Here is a 22,071-nt window from a genome sequence, read left to right as displayed (position 1 = left end):
GTACCTAATCCTTGTTTCGTCTACAACTGAGACAGTGTCATTGTGTCATGGCATTTTGACATCTGCCAGACAAGTACTCTTGACTCTCCTTGTTCACATTTCCAACTATTCCTTCCTGTATATTCTTCTGGATTAAGCTTATAACCATTTTGATCATTTCCAAAAATCAATAACTCATTCAAATTTGCATTAGAATACAAAATGTCTAACTTAAATTAGGAAGAATTGGCATATGTATAATATTTAGCATACCTATCCAGGCATATGGCGTGTCTTCTCATTTAAAATTTTCTTTTACACCTGTATTTTTTTCCAAACAGTATATTTCTCTTATTATGACTCTTCCTGAATAGTTTGTATGTCTGCTTGCCCCTACCATTTAAAGTTTACAATTTTCCGCCTTTCTTGTCTTCCACAAAGACTGTTCCCACCTCCCTCAATAGAAGATCTATAAGAAAATTAAGTTGTACAGAATGTGACTTGAGCAACCATTTTCTCAACTCTTTCAAGGATAGCACCTGCTAGTACCATTCTCCACGCATCAAAGAGTTGTTCCTTCCATACAATGAGTACCTGGGGCACTGGGGATACAAGTTCTCTAGGAACCCTGACTGAGAATAGATGAGGATTTCTTTAAGCTCTTCAAACTCCTACTTTCCCTCCTTGATTTTCAATCCCAGTAACTGGCCTAAACTACTACTCAAACCACCAGACAGAAGCTCCTGCAACTTCCTGCCACATAGTCTACAAACCTACTTGAGACTGAATTTACCCTTTCCTCTCTTTGGCTTTAATGGAAGAAGTGCTCCTGCCCTCCAGAACCGAGGTCTTCATTATAAAGCTCTTCCCTCCCCGTTCCTCACTTGCCTTGTGCTCTCAGCTTTCACCACTTTTATGCCTGCAGTCTCTGCTCTTGACTGAATCTTTTATCAACATCAGAACATTAGTCTAATCACCCTTTAAACACCAGCCCTTTTTGAGTATGACCCTCAGCTGGACTAAATTTCCTCCCTAAACTGCCACTTCCCACTCATTTCACAAATCAATCAAACCCCAGCTCACCACTAAATATGTTCTCTCTGAAGTCATGAATTATCTCCACTTAACTAATAGCATTGATCCTTTGCAGTCCTTATCTTGATGACCTTCATCACCGTTTGTATGTCTGCTGGCTCCTATCATTTAAATTTTACAGTTTTTATCAGTGAGGGTAGCCAGCGTTCCCTCCTGCTGGACAGTTTTTTCCCTTGGCTTCTGTGACATTGTATTCTTTTTTTGTTGTTGTTGCAGTTTTTGGCTGGGGCTGGGTTTGAATCCGCCACCTCGGCATATAGGGCCAGCGCCCTACTCCCTTGAGCCACAGGCGCTGCCCAACACTGTATTCTTCTCCTTCTGTTTTTGCCTCTCTGGATTTTCCTCCTCCTCTTTCCCACTTTTCACAACTCTTTTCTGCTAACCTCTTTTCTTCTCACTGGCTTTTCCCTGGTCTTTTGTGTCCATCTTACCCTGGTTTCAGTCGCCATCAAACTCACTCTCCAAGTCCTCTTTTCCAGTCACAAGTTTCCAACTGCCCCCTTCACACATGCGCTGGATGTGGGACAGACACGTCGACAATGCCAGGTGCCAACCCGAACCAATTACCTCCCACCCCTCTACCTGCTTCTCCTCCCATATCTCTTCACTGAAACCAGTCACCTTTCTCCATCCCAGGTCGATTATCCTAGTCCAGATCTTCTTTTCCCCAGACTACCCGTAGAGCTTCCAACGGATTTACTGGCTTCCTTTCTTACATTCTCCTAATTGAGTCTCTACATCATGGCCAGGAACAGTTTTATAAGACAGAAGTCTGATGACATCATTCCCCTTCAGTAGTTGCCATTCTAGAATTCTTAACCTAATAAGGTCATGCACAATCCCGCCCTTACCCGTTATATAGGTCTACTGTTTCTCTCATTCTAAAACTGGGCCAAGTTCCTTTTATTTCTTTCTACAACAAGATGCCCCTCTTGCTTTCCTTCACATGTGACAGTGTTGATATCTGGCCATGTCAGAGACATTTTCGGTTATCACAACAAAGGAGGGGGTGTGCTTCTGAAATCTGACAGATAGAAGCTAAGGAGACAGCGACACTACCAAGCGTTCTACAAGACACAGGATATTTCCAACGAACAGAATTATCTGGACCAAAAATTCCATGGAACCGAGATGAAGAAACCTGCCTGTGCCATTCCCTCTGTCCGGATCATTTGCATTCTCTCTACTCTTCCTCCAAACTCCCATTCCTTCTCAGTTCTTTCCTTAACATCACCTCCTGTGGAGAAAATCCTTAACCCCTAAACTCAGTCACCTCCTGTGACACTCCTTATAATTCCTTGTTCCAGATATGTTTCCCTGATGTACTGTAAAGCCCCGTGAGGGCAGGACCAAATGTACCCATTCCCTATTTTATCCCTAGTATGTGTAATACCATGATCTGCCCATTAATATTTTGAACGTGGGTTTTAAAAAATAGAACCTCCCTCTGACATTTTAAAAAAGCAAATACATCTCTCACCCTCATTTTTCTTGGTTGTAAATTAGCACGTTAACACCTATTCTTCCTACTTCACAGTTATTAATGTTCAGAAGACCTGAAGGATACGTATGTTTGCACAGAAAGTCTCATGTCCTGAGCGAACTGTGATGGCTGATCACCCTAAACACAAACTTTTTTACATTTCAACTTTGCTATGAAAATGTTTATTATTATTTTTGAAGCATTTAGAGTAGTTTCAAGCTTTTAGAAAGCCCTCATTTATATTAATTTCTATAATTCTCATAATAATGACACACAATTTTTACTTCAGATAGATATCTGTAGAAAAGTCATAGGCTATGTGGCCTAACTAGAATATTTTATTTTAACTTTATTAATAAAATCTACAACTGAGTTTGTAGTGTACTCTTCTAAGGAGGAAAAAGTAGACTCGGGACACACTTTTATTCCTCAGAGCAAGGCTTGCTGCTCTCGTGACACATCACTGATGGTTTGCTAGTCCTATGGCCTCATCAAACTGATAGAAAGAAGAACTGAGAGAAACGACTGGAATTCTCTATTGACATAAACTTTAGTCAACCCAAGTGTATTTCTAAGTCAATATTTTTGCAGTTTCACAATTGTTTACCTAATAAAGAGCCATTATTTCATTGATAAAAATGAACAATCTGGAGGATTTTCATTATGTAATTAGCCATTAACTATATTAAAAGCACTGGGGGAAATAAACGATCATTCAGAAGTTGGGGACTTTGTATTATTTCTTAAGATAACCTGTTTGCATCATTTCACTAAACTAATGGAGTTACACTTTACCTCAAGTCCAGAATTACCACACCACAAATTGTCACGAGCCCTTCCCTCTGTGGCACCTTTTAAAATGATTAGTTAACTTGAGGATAATGAAGGCCTTATCATGTGCCTAATTAGCCATGCTGTCCCTAATGGTAGTTTAACTCATTTAGATAAGGTCAGTTTGCTGACCTGTTCTTTTAGGAGGGGGTGGAGAGGAAGCCTAGGGTGAAAGATTGTGTGTGTGTGTGTGTATACAAAGTAGCAAAGTGAGCCATAGTGTAGCATAGCATGTGGGCTTCTTGATAACTACATAATGTTTTGTCTAAATGGCTACAATCCAAATACCAAGTCTTTCCATATCTTATACTTAAGCTTTTTGTTTATACAGCAGAACCTCCATAGTTGACCACCTCAAGGACCTAATTTTCATAGACTGGACATGACTACTTGTATGTATCAGTACAACAGGCCTAGTTCGTTAGGTTGACCACCTCCATATGTTGACCAATTTGTTACAGTCCCTTGGGTGGTCAACTTACAGAGGTTCTATTGCATTTATGTAGAAACTTTTGGACAAATGATAGTCCTTTATTTTTTCCTTTTTGCATTCTCCTAGGTACATGATATTTGGTAAGAATAACTAAAAATTTACCTCTCCTAGGTTAACTGGAAATTGTTTGGTAGGTCCCTGTAAAAACTCAGTTGTTACCCCAAATATAATTTAGCTTTATCTAAAGTCCTCAGTCATTCAAGGGGTTCCAAATAAATAACATTTATTTCTATATATGCCAACAATGAAGATTAATACATATTGCTCATCTTACAAGACATAGAGATATAAAATAGAGATGAAAATAATTCTTACCTCATTCTTCAGCTTGCTTCCAGAAAACCTTTAAAAAATCAGTACATTTCCCATTAGTTAAAAAAAAAATTATAGTTACAATATTCATGGATATGCAGAGGATCCCCCCAAATAGTAACCTGATACCATAATTGGCAAAATAAACTGTGGAAATGTGTTTGTTTTTTCAAAGGAACTCAAGCATCTTTCTCAACTTACTAAAAAAATATAAGTCCTTTGGGGCAGTGCCTGTGGCTCAAACCTGGCCCCAGCCAAACTGCAAACAAAAATATAGCTGCGGGTTCTGGCAGGTGCCTGTGGTCCCAGCTGCTCGGGAAGCTGAGGCAAGAGAATCGCCTAAGCCCAGGAGTTCGAGGTTGCTGTGAGCTGTGATGCCACAGCGCTCTACCGAGGGCAATAAAGTGAGACTGTCTCTAAAAAAAAAAGTCCTTTAAGGAAAAGTAAAATGAGATATATTTAGGAAAGTAAGGTGAGATTTGAGGCAAGCAAAGAACACTTGCTATTAAATATGTGTGTTCCAGCCTGAATTTACGCTCTCTAGTGGGTAATAGATAAGAAGTAGCCATCACGTTCCTGTGAAGATCTGAATTTACCTTTGTGTGACTTGGGTGACTATTTTTTTCCATAAGACAATTTACTTTTAAAAACAATTTATTCTTCAGCTAAGAGCAGTTCTCGGTAAATAATAACATAAAGCAATCTCAGGTGTCGGTTTCATTATTCAGAATTTCAGTTTAAAAGAAAGAAAATAATATATTATCACTGGTTTTGTTGGATGTCACTTTACTTAGTAACAACCTTCTCCTGATAATTAACGGCAGCTTCAAGCAATGTGCTTTTTACTTTCACCTGTGCTTTTCTTTCCATAGAGACTCAAACAGGTCAGTAGATTCATCTTACAAAGATGATATTCCAATAAACTTTTCATCTTGGTAAGGTACCAGTCAAGCACATAGATCTTTAAAATGGATTGTCTCTTAGAAAAAAATTACATTTACATTTCTCACCTTCATTTTATCGTATCCAGCCTGAAAATAGAGTCAGCCTTGTGTGTAAATATAAATTTAAAGGAAATCTTCCTTCCTTGATTACTCCTCTTAATCTCTCTAGGACACCTAATTTACCAGCACTTTCTCATTAATTATTACAAATTATGTAATTTGCCCAGTCTTCTAAACTATAGCATGGCCCATACACAGTCAGTGTTCAAGTCTGACACTTAAAACATTTTGATAAGTAAAATTAAGAAGAAGTCAGTTTATTCAATCGATGGCATGAATATTTAACGAAGTTCAGAGAATTTGAGTTGAAGATGGTGTAACTCTACCTGGTTAGGCCTTTTCCAGAATAAACAGAGTGGTAATATGCACTGCTCTCTTTGATGCCAATCCCATAGTAATGGTACCTGGAACACAGACAGAAACCAGCTCCGTGTTAATGAAGGAGATTTCTGAAGCAAGGAAGAGGCTAAGATATAACTAAGAAGGTTAACTAAGAGGCTAAGATAGAAGCAAGAACTGCAACCCCTTGCTGACTTTCCTTTCCCGATACTTTTTAGTTAGTAGCATCTTAATGTGCTAAATCCCTCTTTGACAGTCACTAATTCTACCTTTGGTTTTATTTCTGGCTCTAAGCTTGAAAAAGATAGAAGACTCGCTTACTGCTAATCGCCTTATATCCCTAAAAAAAATTGCTTTCAAATCCCCCAAGGCATTAGCTGTAAGTATATTGATTGCATCAATTCACAAATTGCTCAGTTCAACCTAAATTTAGTCAGCAGAACAAGAAAATGGTATTTTTCTTATAGTTTATCTGTCGAATGGAGAAAATAGTATGACATTATGTATAAGGAAGACAGTGACGTCATGATGAGGATATGTATGAAAACACGACCCTCATGAGGAATGAAAAGCCCATTTCATCACCATCTTCACTTAAAACAGCTGTGCAATAGTGGGAAAAATTGATGTCACAAATCAGTGGAAACATCACACGTGGCAAGTAGCAGTATTATCAGTTATTTATTGTAAATATGCCAAAGGATCATGAGCTGCAAATGTAACATCTCAACCGTTGGCAAATTACAGCTCATTCTCCTAAACTGCAGACTTTCTTTTTTTTTAGACAAAGGTCACCCTGGGTAGAGAGTCATGGCATCATAGCTCACAGCAACTTCAAACTCTTGGGCTTCAAGCGATCCTCTTGCATCAGTCTCTCAAGTAGCTGGGACTGCAGGTGCACATTCCACCACACCTGGCTGCTTTTTCTATTTTTAGTAGAGAAGGGGTCTTGCTCTTGCTCAGGCTGGTCTTGAACTCCTGAGCTCAGGCAATTCACCTGCTTGGCCTCCCAGAGTGCTAGGATTAAGGATGAGAGCCACCGGAGACTATTGACATATTAAAGACCCAAGTTCACACACACTGGTACAGAAGCTAGTGGGACAAGTGGCATGTAGTGCGATTGGCTGGAATCCTCTAACGTCCTCTATCTCTGGTCACTCCCCACTCTCTCCCTATTTCTCCCCCATGAAGCATCTCCATCCACTGTTTCCCAACCTTTTTAATTTGCATTTATCTAAGAGCTGGAAAGAAATGAAGCAAAAGAAAATTAGAGGGTTTCTAGTGGACTGCAGCCTAACAATATTTGAAGATATCCTGTCTTAGCATCACGATCTGAGTTTAAAGTAGACAAGACAATGAAGGATCTCAGTGTCGAACCCGTTTTTTGGACCTCAGTAATAAAGAAAGGACTTGGCCAAGCAGTTCCACCCCTAAATGTCGTCAAGCCTAATTACCACCTATTTAAATATTTGAAAAACACATAGCATAGAGAGAGCTAACAAACTGGCAAATATTCTTTCTTGTTCTCCTACATTAATAACTTACCTCCATAATGACCTGGTAGCCATATTCAAATTTAGAATTCTCAGATACTGGAGCTCTATGTGGTAACATTGTAAGGGAAGACCCACCTCCCCCAATTTTCAGACCTTGCTCCTTTGTTCATTGTGAGGGGAATGTACATCCAAGATCTATTCACACCACACAAAACAGCTGCCCCCTGGGCACTCATCAGTCTAGGCCTTTGTGCCATAGTGGAGGTGTATGGTCTCCTGGGGAGGGATTGGGGACACGCTCTACATAGGCTCAGGAAGAAAGAAGTCTTGGGGGTGTCTGGATAGGGAACTCCAGGGGCGCAGGGACCCTAAAAGGGGCATGTGGTTTTGAGGCAGGCACATTCACTCAGGCTACAGACTCCTTCCTCAGGGGAAGGGAACCAGCTGACAGAGATGCTTTCGGAACTCAGCCAGAGCAGAGATCTCAAAAGCATCTAGAGATGGCTTCTCTTTCCTCAGGTCCTGAGAGCAGAACTATGGGCAGTGAAGTTGCCACTACTGATTCAGGGTTGTTTGGGATCGAGAGAAAAGGATTTTTAAACATTAAAAAATACATATAAGCTCAGCTCAGTGGCTAGCGCGCCAGCCACATACACCAGAGCTGGCAGGTTCTATCCCAGCCCAGGCCTGCCAAACAACAGTGACAACTACAACAACAACAGTAACAACAACAAAAATGGCCAGGCATTGTGACAAGAGCCTATAGTCCCAGCTACTTGGGAGGCTAAGGCAAGAGAAGCACTTAAGCCCAAGAGTTTGAGGTTGCTGTGAACTGTGACACCACAGCATTCTACAGAGGACAACATAGTGAGACTCCGTCTCAATAAATAAACAAATGAATATATTAATAGCACACATTTTCAGAAAGATTTATTATATTTAAGAAAGTGATATGGGTTGATCAAAGTAAATGAAGATATTTTTTGATTGTGTCAGACTGGGAAGAAGTTCTCAAGTGCTCAGTTTTGGCGGAAGAATAATATTAGTCTGTTAACATGAACAGAGGAGCTTTTTTTTTTTTTTTTCTGGCCGGGGCTGGGTTTGAACCCACCACCTCGGCATATGGGGCCAACACCCTACTCCTTTGAGTCACAGGTGCTGCCCGAACAGAGGAGCTTTTTATAAAAAAAAATCCATTTTTAAAATATGGGAAAAAAATCCCATTACAGACAAAGAAAAAGACCTCTTAGGTACATTAGAACAAAGGGAGAAATAATGGGAATATGAATTTTATGGAAACCACAGACTATCAAACTGAGTTATCTCTAATACTAACAGAAAGAAGGAAGCTTATTTAAGTCTTAAAGATATTACCAGAAGATAGCAACAGATAAGGAAAAGACTTAACCATGAACAAATTAGTAGATTCAGATGATAGTCAACCAAGTGTATTAGTAAAATTTGTTATTGAGCCTAAGCATCTGAAATGAATATTAATATTTCCTTTATTGGATTTTAGAAATAAGACACCAAAGGAAATTTCTATAATACAAGAAATAAAGCAAGTGATGCTTGAGAACAAAGGGCTCTATCACAAAGGAAGGCTATTGTAATTTCATGTTCCTTTGCTTTTTGTTCTATTTGCTAAAGCAATGTATCTTAAGCATTGCTTTGAAAGTTGGTAAACTTCTTTCATTATAACTTTGATCTTCTTGTTGCTCATCTATAATCCTTTTTCAACAAGTAACTAATATTATACTATGATAAAGTGGTCTGTCATGCAGACTAAGAAAACATTGCATAGCCTTCACAGGTGGTAGACAACAATCCTAGGAGTCAAAAGGGATGACCCCAAGTTCATCAAATTTTGGAGTGTATACCATGCCCTGATCACTAGCTAGTTTTCAGCACAATGATGAGCAAAACCGACATTGAAAATCTAGTTAGGAACCTTCCAAATCCCACCCTAGTCCCCAGCCTCCCTGGAGCCAGACACCTGCCAATCATGAAAAGGTGACCACGCTGATCAACACTGAGGCACATTTTACTTCCAATTTTAAAACCACTTGATGTGTACATTGTTAACGCAACATTCTAGGACCAAATAAATCCTATATATATTTGTATTTTCTTCTTATTACTTTTAAGAAAAAACTTATGTCATTTGTTTGATTCATATTTTTATAAATTGCTGTGTTTGGCCCCCTTGTTCCTGTCCCCAATCACTGGGGCAGAGTATCCTTACAAATAGAAGTATTTAATGCCTTTACCTACGCTCAGTGTCAAGACTTTCTATCTACCTCACCAAAAAATTCTTTTAAGTAATCTATCTATTTTATATCCAGGTAAACCATAAATGACACTATCAACCCAAACACACATTGAGAACTGAGGAAAGTTACTTGGTCTGAAATTGATAGTCTGAGAGTAGAGAAAAGAAGCAAAGAAAGAATTGTAACAAAATTGATACATGCTATAATTAATGCAAGTTATTCATAGTAGGTCATAATACAATTACCATTTATAAAGCACGTATTACAAGGCAAAAACTGTCTGCATACACAATCTCAAATCTCCACAGAAATCTGCAAGCAGAGTGTTATCCCAATTTCAAAACACAGGTTCAAAAATTACATGATTTTTAAAAAAATTTTATGGACAAAAAAGCTATAGGTTTGCAAGCAAAATTCAAACCCATGTCTCAGCAGAACACTCTCTGTCTCCACACTCAGATGCAAAATATAGATCTCATTTTGTACTTCAATTCTACTTACAAGAAAATCTTAAGTGAAATATAATTCAAATATGTTTGCGTGCATACATAAACTCTCTATTCTAGTTTGGCGAGAGTAACCAATAAGCCTGGACAACTAAGATGAAACCTACAGCACTGATCTACAGCACTGATCTGGATGCTTCATATGTGACATTTCAAATATAAACAAAGACTCCTTCTAAAATATTAGTCCCTTATTATGGAAAATCAATAAACATTAGTTAAATAAAAAATGATATGAAAAAGCTGAAAAAATAACTGTGCCTTAAAGAAAACTATCAAAAGAATTTGTCAATTACAGGTATGCATGTGGTGTCATATACTTACATATATCTCCACAAATTAAAATTTGGTGAGGTTAAAGAATCTCTTATCCCACATGATGGAAGGAAGTCTACTAACTCCTTTTAGCCTACACAAGTACTATACAGACTTATCTATTACTATGAGGATTACCTGTTATTTATAAATACCTTGTGCTTTTGACCTTGGTTCCTAACCAATATATATATAAAGGGCATAAGATCTGTGTATTTAAGTAGAAAGACTGTTGTTAGCAACACAAATCTCAATTTAGCCATGACCATTGCGATGCTATCACACATTACATGTCCAGTTTCTTCTGGAGCCAATATAATCATCTTTCCCCTTTAAATTTCCTTTTAGTCTAACTAGGTACATGTTGTCATCTGAGTGGTGATTTAGTGACTTTGAGAACAGGGAGAAGAGATAATAAATGAGAGGCTCTCTGGCTTCCTAACAGCTAAAGATAAACCTCATAAAACTGGGGAGAGTGAGTTCATGGAAAGTGTACACGGATTTTTCATCTTACTTGCCACATTTTATAGCACTATGTTGTTGTTAATAGACTTCTCTAAAATAAATCTTGCAAGAGAATATGTATCATGAATATTCTAAGGTAACAAGAATACATGCTGCTGTTGGTTACGTATGAAGTCACGTTTGTCTCACTGTGGGATAACGAGTTATTTTAATCTGTATACCACTGCCTAAGGCTTATCTTCTTTAATGCTCTCAATAGAATAAGAAAGTTCCCCACTTTTCTTCCATCACTGCTACTCATTTTTTTAGAAAGAAAATATATGACAAATGCTCAAAAATCCTAGGGATAATTAGCTAATTTCTCTAAGAACATGTTTGCAAATAACCTTTCTGATTACCTAACAGAACCGGGTCCATCTGTTAGCATTACCTGTCCCTAGCCTTATATCAAAAAACTCCTTATATCAAAAAAACAGATCTCATCTATCATTCATGATAGAAAAAAATTCTTAATTAATGTTTGTGGTTACATTTTAAAGTGAATATGTGATAAAATATAAGAGATCTTTAATAGATCTTTAATAAGTGATCTCTTTAAAGAGATCTTTTATCTTTAATGTAAGAGATCTTTAAAGTTAATATGTGATAAAATATAAGAGATCTTTAATAGGACAAATAAAATCATTGCTCTTCTTTCTTATAAAAATATTTACTTTGTGTCTGATATTCTCTTCATTTGCGGATAAATTTGTACCTGCATCTATATTTCTTCTTGTCCATTTCAGCCCTTATACAGAATTCCTGAAACATATGTTCCCACTGAGCTAGTAGCCCTGATGTTCGTTTACACTACACAAATGATAACTGATAAGGAAATGATGGGATTAAGCTGTTCAGGGACTTGCAATAACTTGCCATGATAAGAGCAGCTGCCATATCAGTTTTATTAACCCACTAAATCACCACTAATAAATAAGATAATAGCTTTTGTCCATCATGTCTGAAAACCAAGATTTGGCTGACCAAAGTCTAAAATAAATTAAAATGTAACTTCAGATCAGTCTACAATGTGCGTGAAATCTGTTTGTGGGCTCAACTGTGTTCTCCCTCACGGGGCAAGGTATTCTGGGCAAGGAAAGTAGACAGGCTCTTTTTGCTTACCATTGTATCCTAGGGCTAAGCAAAGAGACCTCAGTAAAATGCTTATAAAATAATTAATATTAATAGTGAAAGTTCCTTGATGGCAGGTATCTTTACAATTCTCTGCATCTCAAATGCTTTGCATGTCAATATACATACGGATTGATTATCCTCAATATAATAAATTCATAATCATAAAATACACAAGAAGCGCTCTTCCCGCCTCCATTGTACCTATAGAATTTCATTCTAGTTTTATTCATTCAAGGGCTAAACTTAAAAATCTTACAGAGCCTGAGATAGAATGATACATTCTGCTTCTTCCTCTGACTGTAACACATTTTTGCTCAAGGGTTCCTTGTAATGGAAACACACTGTGTTACCGTTTGGGGTATACAAGTAAACACATTCAACACAAGAAAAGGTAAGTAAATAAAAATATTACAGAGAATAAAACAATTGGTGGTAAATCAAAGGGGCAAAAAAAGAAGCAGCTTGAAAATAAAGTCAGTTTTTTTGTCTTGGTATTGAGAACGTGCAGACTCTGCACTGGGGTTGCTGGGTTTTTTGGCAGGGAGGGGATGGTGAGAGTGAAGGAATGGATAGAAAGTGGAGCTGCTAATGCCACCTGCAAATTGACTGGCTTTGTCCCCATATTAGACACTTGGGTAAGGTGTTCTGACACCCCATGTTTATCGTCAGAGACCTTTTTTTCCATGACCATTGTTAACAATGGCTTCCTGTGTAGAAGACTGGACTTGCCTCTTGAAACAAATTACCTTATTTGTAACTATTTCTAATTTTTGACAGGGTTTGATATCTGGATATACACAATAATTCTGTACAAACAGGTGTTTTTTTGTTTTAATGTATCTGTTTTGGAAATTTTATCTCTCCCTTTTAGATTGGTTATTAGATAAATTTGGGGCCAGTTTTATTTAAACTTTTTCATCTTTCACTTTTTAATGACGAAAAGAAGTAGCATCTGTACAAAGTTGAGTTATGAGGACTGATCCCTGGAAGACTACCCAATCACTTTAGAACATAGGAAAAAGAGAATTTATAACTTCACTCATAAGTTTTAGACCCTACTAACAATCTTTTTGTCACAGAGATCAGCATTTTCCGAACTATAGATCTCATAGGTGGACCAGTAAAATTAGGAGAAAGACATGAACCCCAAAGACATCAAGAAAAGTTTTAAAAATAGTGATGCTATCTTGTACCCACAATACAGAAGAAAGTTTTGAGTCTGTCATGATCTATAATGAACTCTGTTTGGTAGTCTCAAATGAAACAATGGGACACACTCTAGGTCTCCTACGAGAATCTGGAAAACATTGAGTACTTATTTTTTGAAGTAACCATCATCAGAACATAATATTGCTAAAGTTTAGTGTAGAATTCAGGAAAACTAAAATAAATAGAAAATTTATTTATATTTTTAAATAATTCAATGAATCTTTAATAATAATAAGTAAATATTTAGCAACAGTATGTTCAAAGTACTACATTAAACTGTACCATGACAACAAAATAAGTTTTGAAGAGTTACAATTAATATTGGGAGAAAAAGAATGGAGAGGGATGGGGGGGGCACGGTGTATGGCACACCGCTTGGGGGAGGGACACAATTATAAGAGGACCTTTATCTAACAAATGCAATCATTGTAACCTAATTCTTTGTACCTTGATGAATCTCAAACAATAAAAAAAAAAAAGTAGTGGGAGAAATTAGGATTTCCTGATTCTCTAAGATATACTTCCTTCATTTTTAATTCTGTGTTTCATTCAATTATTCACATTTCTATAGACATAAAAATATTTTTTACAAACTGTAAATTTACAAAATATTAAACAGCCATTACAAATGATGCTTGTAAAGATAATATACTAACACAGAAATGTTTAGGACAAAAATTTTAAAAAGTAAAGTTGTGTTTGTGCTGCAAATTTTCTTTTATATAAAATATAAATATCTCAAAATAAAATGCCTCATGGTTGAGGTTTGATAAAGTGCAGTTAAGTTTTTGAAGAAGAATCTAATATATTAATATATCTTAAAAATTGTTAGATCAGTAAAAAATAATCTTAATAAAACATACTTCAGGCTCGGCACCTGTGGCTCAAGCGGCTAAGGCCGCTAAACATACACCTAAACATACGCCTAAGGTGGTAGGTTCGAATCCCCAGCCTGGGCCCACCAAACAACAATGACGGCTGCACCCAAAAAAAAAAAAAAATGGCCAGGCGTTGTGGCGGGTGCCTGTAGTCCCAGCTACTTGGGAGGCTGAGGCAGGATACTCGCTTGAGCCCAGGAGTTGGAGGTTGCTGTGAGCTGTGATGCCATAGCACTCTACCCAGGGGGACAGCTTGAGGCTCCGTCTCAAAAAAAAAAAAAAAAAATACTTCAAAAGTCAAAAAAGTTCAACTAAGCAGTCATTTTGTTGATTTGACTAATAGTGGAAAAAAATAGGCTTTTCAAATTTTACTGGTGGATAAAGCATAAACCTTAGAGTCAGATAAACCTTGCATTAAATGCCAACACTGTTATTGTGTAGTATCTGAGTACCTTGGGCAAGATAATACCTTGTGAAGTGCAATTTCCTCATTTGCAAAACAGTAATTTTTATCTTATATTATTATAGCAAGGATTAGAGATAATGAGTGTGTATGTCTATGCGTGTAGTACTCTATAAATATTGTATTGCTATTTTTTTGATTCATTAAGCCATTAATTTCATATTATTAAGGATCACTCTTTTATTCCTGCCTATGCTTAAGCTCATTCAACTTTCACAACAATGTTATGAGATATTGTACCCCCACTTTAGTGATGAAAAGCTAAATAATCCATCCAGTGTCACACCACTATATATGGAAGTATTGGATTCATGCTTAGATTTGGCCAACTTTAATCTCTACGTGCCTAGCCACTAGACTATAGTGCTTTTTGGTATACTATCTTCCGAAATAAAATTCAAGGATGTTTCTTGGAAATAAAGGCAGAAAACTACCTAGGAATAATTACATCAAAATATTACCATTTACAAGATACACAAACTTTACAGACACATTGTTGTATCTTTCAACATACTTGGTTTAAATATAGAAAATTAATTTCTACCCCATGATACGAAAATACCAGAGTAAAATTAACAGTCATGTCATAAAAAGCAAATAGCACATCAGCAAGGCAGAAAAAAATTCAAATTGATCATGCTTTGCCCTTGAGCCCATCTATGGCTCTTAGATACAAATAAATTGCCAGAAGTCGCCACATGTTGTTATATCGGCCTAAGTGCTAGAACCTCACTTTGTCACAATGGACAGAGTTAATGATTCATCCCTAATCCTAAAGGCTCCTTCTAGGATTAATTGACTTTCTCTGCAGCCTGCCAGCCCACCCTCTTACAGATCCTGTCAAGAGGATTTCTCTGCATTGCTTTGCCTCTTTCCCCCATCTATTTACTTTAAACACTATCTGATCGCTCCTCTACCGGGGCAATTCAGGAGGAATCAAATTCAGTAGAAACCAGTCAGTTAAATTGAGTCAACTTTAAAATAAAGCTTGCTTGGTTAGACGGAAAGGACTAATTTAGTCTGTTTCAATCTGACATTTTATTCCTCCTTCCCAAGCCACAATACGGCTAGCGTTAATAGAAATTAATTAAATAAGTATTAATTGATAATGTATTATGTATCTAACAGAAAGGATATAAAAGTGAATGAGATAAATTTTCTATCTTCAAAATACTATCTGCTTGGGGGAGAGGATAAATTAATTTCCCATCAGGATAGACCCAGCAGACTGCTAGCAGGGTGCAGAGAAAGGGCCTACAATCAACCAGTAGGTTAAGAAAGGAAGAAGTTCGTGACACATTCATTCAAATGGGTACAGTTTCAACCTATGTTTAGAGAAGAAGGCATTCTTAGTGGAGGAAGGCAACGCAAACAAAACTGCCAGCTGGGGGGAAGCAAAGGGTACTGGGGTAAGAACTTGCTGAGAGAATAGGCCACATGATGGAAACTGAGAAGGAGATGATCAGACAGTAAAATGAGTTAGGACTAAATGAAAATGAACCTTTTATGCCAAGGAGAGAAAAGTTCACCTTTAATAGTTAGAATCATCAGCCAGCGGGAGTTTCTGAACATGGGAGAAAGGTAATTGAATCTGAGCTTTAAAAGGTCAGTTTGGAAAAAGTGTATTGAATGAACTAGAAAGACAGAGGTAGGCTAGGTTATGAAAGTAAGAATGAGGGGGAATAAATTCAAGAGAATTCAGAAAGTAGGACCTATTTTTTGGCAAGTGTCTCAAGCTGAGCTAGCCAATGGGGTCACCACTAGCCGAACACGGGACAGATGATGTGAATAACAGTAAAAAGGAGCCACTGTCTTTCTGCCCAGGTAAAGAAATGGACTAGGTTAGAGGGATGGGATTGGCGTTGGAGGAAGTGAGCAACTAGCTCGTTTTTCAACAAACAGCAAAGAGAAGGAGAAGAACAGAGTAACCATGAAGACATCACATAACAGGTTTGAGATGATTTTTTACTTGGTGTAAAAGGGATCTGGATATGCTGTAGGCAGAAGAAAAAGCAAAACTAATCACACAGTGGACAAAACAACTGATGAACAAGGATATGTAACTGGGGCTTCTCAGGAGACAGAGATTGCCACAAAAGAGAAGGAATGTTAGAGATACCAAGAAGGGGAGTAATTAACTGCTTATTTTATGTTTATATGTATATTAGGAGGTGAAGAAAGAGGGCCTTTGTGCATGTCATTTGTCTTAAGGAGAAAAGAGGGGATATGGAGAAATTGTTATCTGGGAAAGAAAACTTGAGGAAGAAACTGAAGGATGCTAAGGCGTGTCCTTCCTACTTCCTAGCACAGCTCTTCCCTCCCTGAGTTTGGCCTTGCTCTTCAGAGGGTTGTAGAGTCTGCCTGGACAGGACCATTAGTCTCATATACATTTCTCCTTCATGACACTGGGGACTTCAGTAATGGCTTAAAGTTATCTCACCAGAAAGAACCATATATTATGATTTGGGAGCATAGATTTTGCTTTATAGACATGATTCTACATTTTTTCTTTTTGACTCTCACAGTTGGTGAGACCCTGTTTCATCAAGAAGAGAGTGTTTCCATTCACTGACAAAAACAACACTCCTTTTTTCATCCGTGTCAATCCTCACGTACAAGGGCAAAATCTGATATGCATCCACTGATGTAGCTTACTTTGAATGGCCTCTTGTTCCAAGCCGTCGTGTTGTTAGGAGAGGAAATTTCTGGCGAATTGTCTAAAAAAGAAAGACAATCACTTTAGTTATACATATGTACCTCAGCAGAGGCAGAAATGTACTTTTTGATGGGAGTATTCTATTGCCCTGTTTCAATTTTCAAGGCAGATCACACCAATGTCTGCGTCTGCTTGATGTTACTACCAAGGCAATTATTACTTTATTTGCCTACTAAGCAGGAATATTTGTTTTTTCACAACCTATAAAAAAAATTACCCCAATTAAATGCTGATTCTCAACATTGAAAAGACACATAAAACTTCCTCTGCCTCACTAGATCTCCAGGGTAGTGTTATAAAAATTTTTCTTGTACGTTTCTTTCTCAAAATGTACTGAAATTAGGATCTGATTAGAGATCAAAAATGTCTTCTACATAAAACAGGAGTTTCAGCCTGGATCTCAGTAGAGCGATACATGAACTTCAGAGAGCTCCATGGCAAAATTTATGTTAATTTCTTGGGGATTAGGTCTACAGTTTTTATCAGCTTTTCACAGTGTTTCATGACCCCAAACAGTTAGGAATTATTGGAATCATTCTCATAACATGGTAATGCCAACATGGACACCTAAAGTTGTCTTATCCAATCTCCTCCTTTTATAGAATGAGTGAACTGAGTCTTAAAGAGATTAAGTGCTTTTCAGAAGGCCTCACAACAAATTCGTCATAGTTTAGGCCAGCATCTAAATCACGTGATTACCCTGCATCCTATCACTCTGCCTCTATAATAGAGGAGTCTTCAAAATAAATAAATAATTTTTTTTTTTTAATTTGGGGACCTGTACCATAGCATTCATTATTTTCTGGACAATGAGTCCCTCTACAGGTTAGAATTTGGATTTCAGTTTATGAGCAATACAATTTTTGGAATTCAAGCTTCCTAAGGTTTTTCTGGGATGTTCTAGGTTCTCAGGCAACAGAGCATGACAAGAATCTCAAAGGATGAGTTTTATCCAAAAGATTGGTATTGCTTTCTAATTCTCAAAAGGATAACAACATAATTAAGTATAATAACATTAGTGCTATAGATTTGTACTCTATCCATGTATATTGGGCAGAAAGAAATGTTTTTAAATCAAAGAAATTTAACTAATGCCATCATAAAATAGGGAGTTTGGGCTGTAAACACACTCTGAGCAAAATGGAGAATTAGTAGAATTGTTTAAGTAATAGAATTAAAAACTCATACATTTGGTCTGCCTGAACAACCGTAACTACTAATAGCATGAACAAGAGACTTGCCACCTCCATTTAACTTTGCTTCTCAAATGCACCATGCCCTACTCTTTAATTCCTTTATGATTTTAACATATTCCCTCTTTGAAGGGAAATGCTAAATGCAGCTTGCTTTAAGTTTACATTAGATCTTCTGATAGCCAGGGTTCTAATATTCAAATTCAAGGTATAAACATAGAGTAGTTCCAAACACAGTCCTTAAGAGATTTCATTTATGTCTATAAGGTAAATGTTTTCCTATTCTCTAAGAAAATTTGATCAGATAACCTTGTTTTCATATTGTCTGCCCAACAAGACTTTAATTGTAAGTCCATATGGCCAATATGTGCCACTTACCTTTCCGAAGGTAGCAGCGCAGGCTGGCTCCAATTTCTCTTTCCTGCAGAAATCTAAATAGTGGGCATAAAGGATGCACCGTGGCAAGCAAACTCCTTCACATACAATGTAATTCTCTTCAAGCCTAAGAAAAAAGGCCAAAAATTAGGCCAATTTTTTCCTTCATTTCTCTTTTACTTTCCCGTTCCTCACTGACTTAATGTCCATTTTGAATATAGACTCTGTGGAAGTGAGTCAATGAGTAAACAAGGGTGCACTTCTATTTTTCTGAATATTTTTTAAAAATCAGATCACAGGGATTAATGTTAGAAGATCAAGAACCTCAGTGAATACCTGCTAGTTCATTCCTGCCATTTCTGCCTGGTGCACATCCCAAATACTATGTTTTACTTCTATCTAAACCTCGTTGTGCATTAAGGTTTGATCTGTGAGATATATATATATATATATATATACAAATTTTTTTTTAAAGAACATACTAGGCCCTAAAGGGCTGGCAAATGCTTTTATTCTCCCACTTTCATTCGCAAACTAGTTCTGAACCTTCCATAGCTGGGAAAGGGTGATAATGCACTTATTTGCAAAATACGAAAGGATAAACATTTCACTGAAGCCTCATCTATTGCTCAGCTATTTCTATTCCTACACCTTTTACTGTGATCAGCACTGTAATTATCTGTAACATCCTATACACTTGAAATATAATGTTTTCATCTCTATAGATGCCTCCAAACAACTTACAAAACAGCAACTCTCTATTATAAAAATAAGTATGTAAACTTTGAAATTTTGGAGTAATTCTATTTGATTTGTAATTACATATTTCTGTTGCTACTATATGAATAGCAATCTAGAAATCAGACTGTCTAGATTCTAGTCTCAGTTTTTCCAACAGTCTGTTGGTAATTTTAATTAAGATTTACCCTAGTTTTATACATAGTAAGATCATAATTACAATATAACATAGAGTAGGCATTTAGATTGAAATTGGTGAAACCCTTCAAGACTTCTGATTCAACATATTTGCAATGTGCACGAGATTAAAGCTAAAGGAGGTAAGGCATTTCTAGGAAGAAAACACCAAGATCAAAAGCCAGTAAGACACAGTGTACAATATACATAAATATAAAATATTTTATAAATATTTTTATAAAATATCAAACTAATTTGCATGCATAAATCAAACACTTGGGTGACAGTGAAAATTGGGATTAATCATCCAGCTTTTTCACTTTGGTCAGTTCTAGTTTTTAACTCCCAAGGTAGTCTATAATCTTAAAGGAAAATACAAATAATTCAGTTTTTTGAAATCTATAACACTCATTATATAGAAAAGAGTGTGGAAATTTTAAACCAAAAAGACAATGTTTTCTAGTTTCAAAAATATAAAAATTATTACAAGAAAAAGTTATCTATTTAAAATCATATTTTAATTACATGAATACAATGTCCACTTTTCATCTAGCTATTGTGACATTGTTGTAGGCATTATCTTTGTCTTCAAAATAGTGAGTAATCCTAGAAATAACTAAAATGTTAATTTGAAGTATTTTTTCTTTAGTCTTGATGTGTAAAGATTTATAAAATAAAAACTCAAAGTTGTCTCCACTGACTCAATCTGAATGGAAAACAATGAAAGTGATCATTTAAAACATCTCAAGAAATATTCCTGAAATCACAACACTTTTGCCCCAATTATTCTAATGAAAAGAGTTGTGTCCTAAATATTCCAGATAGTTAACCCAATTATTTACTGCTTTTGTGTATTTTTAACCAGCAACAGGACATTAACTTCAACAGTTAACCTATACCTTTAGAGGAACATTGGTTTACAGTTCATATATTTGAAAGGTTCAAGCATATAATCACAAAAAACCATAGATTCAAATTGGGATTTAATGTCTAAATAAAAATAAAGTACTAATTTGGGGGAGCCTATCTTTTTCATTGTGCTATTATCCTAAGGTTTAGATTATACTTTGCACATAGTTTTTGCCATTAATCTGTAATTAAGTCGCTATTTATGTTAATCTGTTTATTACTTAGAATTTGGGAGTAAATTTATACTCCTTTCTTTCTAGGAAGAAAGGGAAGTGTAGTTTTATGTCTTTACTTTAGCTTTCTCTTTCTTTTAAATATTACAAGTTCTATGTTGAAATACTACTGAAAGGCTCCTCGTTTTGAAAGACTTTTCACAACATTCGATGTATGATTTCACTAAATTAAATCAGATCGGACAGGTGCTACACAGCTGAACATCTGTGTCAGTTAGTAGCGGTATCTTAGCTGATTGTTTCCTATCTTCTACTTCAAATGCATTTTATCTTGTGGCAAATGCCCTATTTTTAATTTGCCATCTTACGGATGAAGCCAGCATTATCACCCTTCCTCTTTTCAAATTGTTTTTTAAGAATCCTGCTTTCTAAACACGAAAACTACTAAATAGCGAACATAAAAGCACCAAACTGATTGCACGACGAGTAACGCATGCGAACATTCATCACTGCTTAGGGTTTGGTGAATAGCGAGCAAAGCGATGTTGTTTTAGTTGTATCGTTTTTCCTCAGTATTAAAATATGCCTCTATACTGAATATTCGGGGGGGGAAATCTGGATTAAGTCCTAATCGATGTTTTAAACTTCACCACAAAGTTTGGGGGAGAATCCCGTCCGGGAAAGCAGAGACCTGCCGTCTACCCCTGGGGCGCGTCTCACCACTGCAGCGTGAGCTGCGTCTGCTTCTTCTTATCCTTCATAATCTGCGTGATGGTTTTCTTCTGAGCGAGGTGTGGATCCGCTGCTTTGGTTTTGCCGTCCTGATTGTCCGCATCCTCTTCTTCAGAAGAAAAGTTAGCATTGTTTATATGCATTTCTGATTGCCAGTTGAAGGGATAACAAAGAAAAAAAAACAGAATATAAAAATTACCTAAGCAGCTTCTCAGCGCGGCGTAACTTCAGAGGGGTAGCCTAACGGGGTGGGGGGACAGCTGAGCGAAACACCTGAAAGTTAACAGTCTCTGCTTGGCATTTTCCTGGGGAAGTAAGATTTGGAGGAAACCCTCTACAGACCGGTAAGTACGATTGAGATGTGTCGGTTTTTATTATCGGCTGCCCTGCGCAGACCACATCCTCCTCCCAATCACACGGCCAGATGGGGCAGAAGACTCACCTGATTTCACGCCCGCCCGGGGCTCCGGGTCTTCCCCGGTGTCCCCACCGCGCTGCTCGCCTCGGGGCTGCGCCTCGGCCGCCAGGTAGGCGCGTCCCTCCGGGTGGACCAGCAAGCCCTTGCCCAGGAGCTGCACGCAACAGTCTCCCCGGCTCTCGGGCGAGAGTTGGGGCGAAGGCTGCGCTTGCAGGAAAGTGTCTTCCAGCTCTGGGACCTTGGCCATCCTCCGGCCGCCAAGACCTGGGCACCCGCCGCGTGGCCGGCTACCCAGCGGAGCCCGGAGCCGGGGCGGGGCGGGGCGG

General features: G+C 37.4%; 1 protein-coding gene across 1 annotated transcript in view; it reads right to left on the bottom strand.

Moving 5' to 3' along the window:
• The window catches only part of RFX6 (regulatory factor X6), a 55,477-nt gene extending 33,435 nt beyond the window's left edge, over positions 1–22,042 (bottom strand). The window contains exons 1-6 of the mRNA XM_003781619.1: positions 21,770–22,042; positions 21,316–21,472; positions 18,602–18,725; positions 16,970–17,031; positions 5,524–5,601; positions 4,197–4,224 (exon numbers count right to left, since the gene is read on the bottom strand). Coding sequence (XP_003781667.1) covers positions 4,197–4,224; positions 5,524–5,601; positions 16,970–17,031; positions 18,602–18,725; positions 21,316–21,472; positions 21,770–21,992 — 672 coding nt within the window. The 5' untranslated portion in view covers positions 21,993–22,042. The remainder of the gene's footprint in view (positions 1–4,196; positions 4,225–5,523; positions 5,602–16,969; positions 17,032–18,601; positions 18,726–21,315; positions 21,473–21,769) is intronic.
• Positions 22,043–22,071: the final 29 nt, after the last annotated feature.

This window comes from Otolemur garnettii, unplaced genomic scaffold (assembly GCF_000181295.1).
Source record: "Otolemur garnettii isolate 467f Iridium unplaced genomic scaffold, OtoGar3 scaffold00002, whole genome shotgun sequence".
Taxonomy (NCBI): Eukaryota; Metazoa; Chordata; class Mammalia; order Primates; family Galagidae; genus Otolemur; species Otolemur garnettii.
This window is presented reverse-complemented; position numbering and strand designations above follow the sequence as displayed.